The sequence below is a fragment of the Thrips palmi genome, unplaced genomic scaffold (assembly GCF_012932325.1).
Source record: "Thrips palmi isolate BJ-2018 unplaced genomic scaffold, TpBJ-2018v1 HiC_scaffold_5, whole genome shotgun sequence".
Classification (NCBI taxonomy): domain Eukaryota; kingdom Metazoa; phylum Arthropoda; class Insecta; order Thysanoptera; family Thripidae; genus Thrips; species Thrips palmi.
In genome coordinates, this window is record NW_023144632.1 from 1014626 (window position 1) to 1023622 (window position 8997).

At 43.8% G+C, this 8997-nt stretch overlaps 1 protein-coding gene across 1 annotated transcript; it reads right to left on the reverse strand.

Annotated features, from left to right (window-relative positions):
• Nucleotides 1-7219: 7219 nt before the first annotated feature.
• On the reverse strand, nucleotides 7220-8776 carry LOC117650714. Its single transcript, XM_034394296.1, has 5 exons — nucleotides 8620-8776; nucleotides 7930-8018; nucleotides 7621-7849; nucleotides 7415-7539; nucleotides 7220-7339 (listed from the first exon to the last, which is right to left on the reverse strand). The coding sequence occupies exons 1-5, from the start codon at nucleotides 8774-8776 to the stop codon at nucleotides 7325-7327; spliced, it is 615 nt and encodes a 204-aa protein (XP_034250187.1). The 3' UTR covers nucleotides 7220-7324.
• Between the last annotated feature and the right edge of the window lie 221 nt (nucleotides 8777-8997).

The window sequence follows — 8997 nt, forward strand, 5'->3', positions numbered from 1 at the left end:
TGCCTGTAAATATGTCTTTTTTTAATTAATGCAGATAAATCAATATAGTTAAATCCACTAGTTTAAACTAAAAGGGAGAAAGGCTATTTAGGTATTACTAATAACATTGCGTATTCATAAGTTCAGTAACAAGGAGATATCGAATGGTAATTGAAGTATTTGTGAATCGTATTAAGCAATTCAATGCTGGCTGTTAAATGTTACTCGACTGAGTAACAGGGTCAGGGTTCGTGGCATGACACTATGAACAGGAAACGCTCTTAAGAAACCTAACAACTGAAGACCCATACTTTCAACTGCAATTACATGATTTGCGACCAAAATTTCCTCGGTGTTTCATTGCTTTCTGCAGTATTTGGTGTGCTGATCACAAAAATGACTTCCAATGTCATCCCAGACCTTTACTTTTCCAAATATTTACCAATTTTGGACCAAAATTTTTACATCGAGCTTTACATAGTTTCCTGCAGTTTTTGGTGTGCTGATCACGAAAATGACTTCCAATTTCATCTCAGACCTTTATTTTTCCAAATATTTACCAATTTCGGACCAAAATTTTTACATCGAGTTTTACATAGTTTCTTGCAGTTTTTGGTGCGCTGATCACGAAAATGACTTCCAATTTCATTTCAGACCTTTACTTTTCCAAATATTTACCAATTTGTGACCAAACTTTTAAAATTGAGTTTCACATTGACCCTGTATTGGCCTTACTTTGCATATATTCTTCACCATCTTCTACAAGAATACAGACGCATCGCTCGCCTACTACGCGCCAAAACAAAATGGCGCGTACCCCTAGTAAACGTCAAACGGACTGTTCGATTCTAAAAGTTCAACACCTTCACGGCCCCGTTTTCCCTATCCAAGGTCACAACTTTTCAAGCTACGACTGGTTTATTGTCTCACCTAGCTTACGCTGTGGTAGCCAATACGGAATTTTAGCTGAGCGATAGCGAGGCCCGTTCCTCCAGTGGGGTGAAAAGTTTTGTCTGTCTGTCTGTTTGTCTGCGTGTATGTGTGTTTGTGCACTACTCCTCCTGAACGGCTCGGCCGATCTGGCTGAGATTTTGCAGGGTCATTAGGTATGTCCTTGGCTCACCACCAACCAAAATTCAGCTTTCTATCTCAATCCATTCGGTCATATTAGGCAAAAAAAAAACACTTCAAAAACAGCAGAAAAACGACAACTTTTTAGGTACTTTAAACACGTTGACTGCGACGGGGTCTTGGACCAGTGATTCCCGGGTGATTCCGTGCGTAGGGGGTCATTTCAGGTAACCGAGGCCTTGCGCCTGAACTGGGGGTGATTTGGTAGCTAGGGCAATTCAAATTTGTTTTACTAAATGAAGACCATGTCCTCATGTGGATAAGTCAATCTAACTTTTGTTTTTCTAGGTTTTGTAAGCTGCTAAAGTGTCGTTTTGTAAGTTCCGTCATGGTCACCAACAACTATAAGACAACATTGCCATGCTGTAGTATATGACTGAGCCACATCAAAAGAAACCTGGCTATTTCACTCTCTTCCCTGACTTATTCTTCACAAAAATACGGAAGGTGACCTTTGTATCATCACTTGTTGAACCCGAAACAGCCTATGGGAAAATGTCCACCGTGTGACCATGTGACCTATGCTGCTTTCACAACTGACGGTCTACTGGGGTTCCTTTTCGTTTAAGAACCTCGCGACCACTTGGGATCGAAAGAACATAAAAAACGCTGCCAGAAGCCCGTGCCCACGGGACCTGGGGCAGTCAAACGACGCTTCCAGGCCGTCAGAATTGTTCAAAACGGTAAGGGTGTAAAAATAGATGTAAATTCCGATTCGGGCCGTAGCTCCTCCATCTAAGGGAGAATGTTCCCACAACCTCCGCTGAAAAACGCTATTTTGGATGCTCAAAATGACACCGTCAACAGTTTTTACCTATCTTGTAACCCAGCGGGTCAGGAGACTAAACACTTCGCTTTGTAAATTCCGCAATCTGTAAATTCCGTCATTTCTGTAAATTCCGCCGTATTTCATAGCCCAGTCCAAAAAAACCATGGAGCGTCCCATGGTGCATGGGACATCATGGTATTGCATGGGACGTAGAATCCCATGGTGTCCAAAACACCCCTCATTTTTGGCCCCTTTTCCCATGAGAAAATTATTCCATGCACTGTGGGAAAAAATCACAGTAAATCCTGTAGTGATTAGTACAGCTGACACTGTAGTTCGGGGTACAGGATTTACTGTACTTTTTTAACAGGATCTACTGTACTTTGTACGGGATTTACTGTACCACAGGAGTGGAGTACGGAATATCCTGTTCCAGGTACAGAAGATACTGTAGCCAGGCACGGTAAATCCTGTGTTCTGAACTACAGTAAATCCCGGCAAAAAAATTAACGGGATTCACTGTGGTTTTTTCGCACAGTGTGGTGTCTGGTGTGCATGGTATGGACGTCTCCATGGTGTCTGGCTACCATGGGGAAAATTCTCCATGGTGTTGGTTTTAATGTGGTGTCCTCGTCCCATGGAGCCGTCACGTGCTGCATGGGACGAGGACACCACAATGGTGAAAGTGTCATGACAGGCGGCAGGCGGGCGTCTCCAGACGCCTGGTGTGCAGGCATCCCCCTACAGCGGCGCCAGAGGGGATGCCTACCTAGCAGGCGGCATCAACATCGACTCCCAACAGATCTCCTTCGTCGCATTCTCAATGCAGAGCGTTTAGCTCCCGGCTGCAGCGACTTGCAGGTAACATACACAAGTGTGATGTAATAGTGTCCTTAGGATAAACTCATAGAGCTAGGGTTAAAATCAAATCCAATAGCTGAAAGACATAAGGGTCATTCCATATAAGATTTACACGGATCTGGGCGACCATTGACGATTTCGACCAAATTTGGCACGAAGGTAGCCCTAGGGGTCAGGAACATGCCCATAAAGTTTTAGGTCGATATCTCAAGTGGTTTGGTCAGAATCGGCATTTTAATTTTTTACTCTTAAAAAAATTGTAATTTCTTCAAAATGGCTCTAAAAGGCCATTTTTTGTCGGATTTTCATGCGGTAAAGCTATTCCGACGTAAAATGCGACGAGAAATCCGAATCTGCCCTCAGATTTGGTCTAGCGTGATTACCAGTGGAGTAAATTGCGAAAAACATGAAAATGAAGCCTTATTTCACGAGCCTGTCTACCCTAGTAGAAAATCCAAATCTGCACTTCCGAACAGGCTAAATTGTAGTTCATTTCATGGGCTTTCCATATCTGTATTCAAAAATAGTGGGTGTGGCCCTCCCTTAGGAGCTGTAGGCCGCAATAAACAACTCTGCACTCAAATTTTGACTAAATAAAATGCACATTTTTGAGCTTTGAAGCTCAGGGGTTTGAGCTACACACGTACCGCTTATACCATTCAAAAGGGAATTTTGAGACGAATCCAACGGTTCCAATATGAGCCTGATCGGGTAAGTGGATCCCAAACTGCGCCCAAATGCCGCTAAAATTCAAAATTTGCACTAGATGTTTTTCCAATTTAGAAAGTAAGTAAACGGCAGCATTTTAACTTGTCAAATGTGTACTCATTTACTCAAAATTTCATAAGCTTTCGATTGGTATATAGAAAAAGTTGGGTTTCGTCCTCTAAACACAAGATTTCTCAATTTTACTGAAGCTATGCACGCGAATCGGCTCAGACGCCCCGTGCAGGTAGGCAGCCCATCCGGCGCGCAGGCTTTCCGTCTGTTTGGGGTTGTTTGGCTGTACCCGCCCCATCCCTCGCCGGACCCCGCCCCACTCGCCCCTCTCCGGACCCCACCCCGCCCAACCCCCTCACCCCCACCCCGCCACCGCACTCCGCACCTTCAACTCTTTTCGGCGTGTAGGCTTCCGCGTCCATCTCCCAGCCGGCAGTCTCTTGGAGTGTCTAGCTTTGTTGTTGCTTGTCGATATTGTTTTCAACAACATAAAAAAATTTCAACTAGCGTACCTCGTCTGGAGACCAGCAGCAGGCAGTACCGTCATGGATCGAGGTATGTGTCTGTTTACACCTCTACTCCTAGGTTATGGTGTCTTTGTTGTTTTGTCTCAGTGATTTTCTTTGCTTTTTTGGGCTTGTTCCATCTCATTGAATTTTAATAAGCTCTCTTTGGTCTTAAGGGGGGACTCTGGTGAAAAAATAGCCAAAATTCCAAAAAATAGTATTTTCAAAGTTCATAGATAAAAATGTGTATAGAAGGTTTCAGATTCAACAGGTTGAACACCTTTAAGCTAAGTGGGTAGTTTCTTTATCATTTCGAAGGAAATAACATTGAGATCAGTTGTCGTTGGCTTCTATGCTCAACTTCACAGCTTTGCTCAGTCGAGAAAAAATTTTGTCGCAGAAAGACTTTCTGCGTTCCTGGTTGACACCTACATGAGTCGTCTTGCATGAACTCTATTCATTGATGACTTGTCGACAAATTTTAGTGACGGAATCTTGATATCAGCCCTACTGTTTTTTAAACACACCTTAAAGCTTGAAAAAGGAGATTCTGTCACTAAAATTTGTCGACAAGTCATCAATGAACAGAGTTCATGCAAGACGACTCATGTAGGTGTCAACCAGAAACGCAGAAAGTCTTTCTACGACAAAATTTTTTGTCGACTGAGCAAAGCTGTGAAGTTGAGCATAGAAGCCAACGACAACTGATCTCAATGTTATTTCCTTCCAAATGATAAAGAAACTACCCACTTAGCTTAAAGGTGTTCAACCTGTTAAATCTGAAACCTTCTATACACATTTTTATCTATGAACTTTGAAAATACTATTTTTTGGAATTTTGGCTATTTTTTCACCAGCGTCCCCCCTTAAGACCAAAGAGAGCTTATTAAAATTCAATGAGATGGAAAGAGCCCAAAAAAGCAAAGAAAATCACTGAGACAAAACAACAACAAAGACACCATAACCTAGGAGTAGAGGTGTAAACAGACACATACCTCGATCCATGACGGTACTGCCTGCTGCTGGTTTGCAGACGAGGTACGCTAGTTGAAATTTTTATATGTTGTTGAAAACAATATCGACAAGCAACAACAAAGCTAGACACTCCAAGAGACTGCCGGCCGGGAGATGGACGCGGAAGCCTAAACGCCGAAGTGAGTTGAAGGTGCGGAGTGCGGTGGCGGGGTGGGGGTGGGGCGGGGTAGGGCGGGGTGGGGTGAGGGGGTTGGGCGGGGTGGGGTCCGGAGAGGGGCGAGTGGGGCGGGGTCCGGCGAGGGATGGGGCGGGTACAGCCAAACAACCCCAAACAGACGGAAAGCCTGCGCGCCGGATGGGCTGCCTACCTGCACGGGGCGTCTGAGCCGATTCGCGTGCATAGCTTCAGTAAAATTGAGAAATCTTGTGTTTAGAGGACGAAACCCAACTTTTTCTATATACCAATCGAAAGCTTATGAAATTTTGAGTAAATGAGTACACATTTGACAAGTTAAAATGCTGCCGTTTACTTACTTTCTAAATTGGAAAAACATCTAGTGCAAATTTTGAATTTTAGCGGCATTTGGGCGCAGTTTGGGATCCACTTACCCGATCAGGCTCATATTGGTACCGTTGGATTCGTCTCAAAATTCCCTTTAGAATGGTATAAGCGGCACGAGTGTAGCTCAAACCCCTGAGCTTCAAAGCTCAGAAATGTGCATTTTATTTAGTCAAAATTTGAGTGCAGAGTTGTTTATTGCGGCCTACAGCTCCTAAGGGAGGGCCACACCCACTATTTTTGAATACAGATATGGAAAGCCCATGAAATGAACTACAATTTAGCCTGTTCGGAAGTGCAGATTTGGATTTTCTACTAGGGTAGACAGGCTCGTGAAATAAGGCTTCATTTTCATGTTTTTCGCAATTTACTCCACTGGTAATCACGCAAGACCAAATCTGAGGGCAGATTCGGATTCCTCGTCGCATTTTACGTCGGAATAGCTTTACCGCATGAAAATCCGACAAAAAATGGCCTTTTAGAGCCATTTTGAAGAAATTACAATTTTTTTAAGAGTAAAAAATTAAAATGCCGATTCTGACCAAACCACTTGAGATATCGACCGAAAACTTTATGGGCATGTTCCTGACCCCTAGGGCTACCTTCGTGCCAAATTTGGTCGAAATCGTCAATGGTCGCCCAGATCCGTGTAAATCTTATATGGAATGACCCATAAGTTCTATAATTCAAACAAGCAAGGGCCCGCCCTTCCGTCGAACCGAGTTGCCAGCTCCGCTTCGCTGCGCCGGCAACTCGGTTCGACAGGGGGCCGGCCCAGCTTGGCCTGCCGGCGGCCTTTCCTCGGGCCTTCGGCCCTCGCATCAGACCCAACTTGGCCAGTCGAAGGGCCGGGCCTTCGGCCCGCTCGCATCACACACACCGTGAGCGGGTAAAGCAAAGTTATCGATGTACCATCGTGACTTAGGCCCGCCCTTCTATTCACAATATGCAATAGTCCTTACACTTTTTACTCCAACTGTCCTTAGAATATGCCCATTTCATTTGTCTCTTCGCCCTCATTCCGAAAATACCCATATTTGCCATGCTACTGCAACTCCTGGCAATAGAGGCACAGCAGGAGCGCAAAACGAGTCCGTCGCACTTTTTCCCATAACTCATGAACGCGGGCTCCTGGACCCTCCTTCCGACCCCTCGTTGAAGAGGTCTTGCCAAGACCTATCGAAAACTTAAGTAAAAATTTTCAGTCGGTCGACCCCCTTTTTTGAAGATCCTGATGTGACTAATAGACGAAGTCGGGCTCCTGGACCCCCTTTCCGACCCCTCGTTGAAAAGGTCTTGCTGAGACCAATCGAAATCTGCAATAAATTTTTTTAGTCGGTCGACCCCCTTTTTTGAAGATCCTGATCTGGCCAACTTGTAAAAGCGGCCGATGGGGTTGGGACCAGGTCCATTCATCTTGTCTCGTCGCCCCGATTCCAAAAATACCCCTATGTGCCCTGCTAGCACCAATAATGGCGGAAATCCCCCTCCCGCTCATGTAAACCATGATGCACCTGCAGCAGCCCTTGTGCGACCCGGACGGGATTTGCACCACCGGATTATTTGTTTGGACGGTACTCCTGAAGTACCCTCAAAATCTGGTTACTCTAGCTCAACTCCTTCCTTGTACACAGACGCCAACAACAACAACAACAACACACAGACACAAAGGCAAATGCATAGGCCCTCCCCCTATTTTTTGAATAGAAGGGCGGGCCAAAAAAGGCAAATGGCCTTTAATTTTTAAAAATTCTGATTCCAATTCCAATATCAATTCCGGGAACAAAGCATAGCCGCAGTCAGAAGTAAAAGTGGGGTAGAAATTCAATCCTTTGGTTTCTGAAAACAAGACAAAAATTAGACAGTTGAAACTTGAATGGAACAACGGTAGCCCTGAATCAAACAAAAACTCACAAGAGCAGAGGCAGCTTCCTTCAACTTGTACTTAAAAGTATCTTTCCCCTTCTTGGAGACTGCCAAGTCCAAGAAGAATGGATCTTCACTTCCAGAGGCAGCGACTGTCTTGGCTCTGTAGACTCCTGAATTAAAATTTAAAATTTCAATTAAAACAAAGTCACATACAGTTGGAAGAGTGAGTGATCCAAGGAGAATTATTGTACCTAGCACTGCTTCAGTTTTCTGGGGTGTCATCTTCTTTTTTTTAATTTTTTGGCCAGACGAGTATGGCTTCACAGGGGTGGCACCCTCAAGAGACCGTTCTGCCATTTCAGTAGGGGTGTAAATTTTGCTCATCACATCTCTCACTGCGATAGAAGGAGACACATTGGCCTTACGGATTTTGTCGTCCCAGGTCTTTTCTGAAATCCAGACTCCGTTTCCAATGTGGACCTGACCACGAAAAAATTAAGTTATAAATAAAAGTTTATGACAAAAATTAGGTTATCATTGATTACGAAATGTGTACTAACCTTCCCGTTCCCATCATGCTGCAGGGGGGCCTTGCCTTGAAGGGCTAGAAGAATCATTTTGTATAATTCACTGTTTGGAGTCACTCCATCTGTCAGAGAAAAAGTAATGATAGTATTAGAGAAATCTTCGGAAAGCCAAAAGGAGGGGCGGGAGAGGAAATTCAGTAAATTTTTAGCTGATGTAAAATAGGGAAGCCACGCATTAGATGACATCACATGTTTCCTAATTAACTCTTCCATCCACTTGATTGCTACCAATTAGTAGGTGCATCAAAAACTATACTAGTTTCTTTAGCTTATCTGGCTGTCAACTCTAAATAGTCTTTTAAATTAGTGTTTCTAAATAACGTTTTTCATGACATGAGTGGAGGTACATCAAGTGTGCCTAGTCATTTGAATAAAACAGCATTTGGAGAGGCAAATAAGAAAACATATTTGTTTATTGGTGCACAGTTTTGCAGAGCAGGTGCGTTCCCACCAAATGAGCATTCAAAAGAAGAAAAATTGTGAAGTTGGGAACGCAATTGTTGAGCATACAGCTGCACCAATAATCAAATATTTTTACGTTCTTGACCTCTTGAAAGGCTGTTCAAGTAAAATGACTTCACACATTTGATGCATTTTCAACCATTCCAAAAGTAATATTTACCCAAGTCCATTGAGCACAATAGCAAAACACTATCAAAATACCTTCATACTTGGGAGACTTTGCTGCCTTTTTTTCCTTCTTTGCAGTTTTGGTAACGCTATCTGGTGTCTTAGGACTAGAGACTATGCCATCCACGCCATGTACACTACAATCCACGCCATGTACACTAAGTCCGTGGCCCCACCGTATCTCGGCCATTTCGTGTCGCAGACTCAGGCTGCGACTACTCGTTGAAAAGGTCTTGTCATTTTGAACTTGAATCAACCATTAAAAAAATTTTCTTGGACGACCCCCTTTTTCCCAGTATATCGATCAAAAAACTGTATACTGGGAAAAGGCGGGTCGTCCAAGAAATTTTTTATGGTTGATTCGAATTCAAAATGACAAGACCTTTTCAACGAGTGGTCGCAACCTGTGTC

Coding starts and splice junctions, on each gene's coding strand:
- LOC117650714 (XM_034394296.1), bottom strand. CDS start 8,776: ATGGCCGAGATACGGTGGGGCCACGGACTTAGTGTACATGGCGTGGAT. Junction 7,850..7,929: donor AGCATGATGGGAACGGGAAG/GTTAGTACACAT, acceptor TTTCGTGGTCAG/GTCCACATTGGAAACGGAGT. Junction 7,540..7,620: donor GAAAACTGAAGCAGTGCTAG/GTACAATAATTC, acceptor ATTTTAATTCAG/GAGTCTACAGAGCCAAGACA.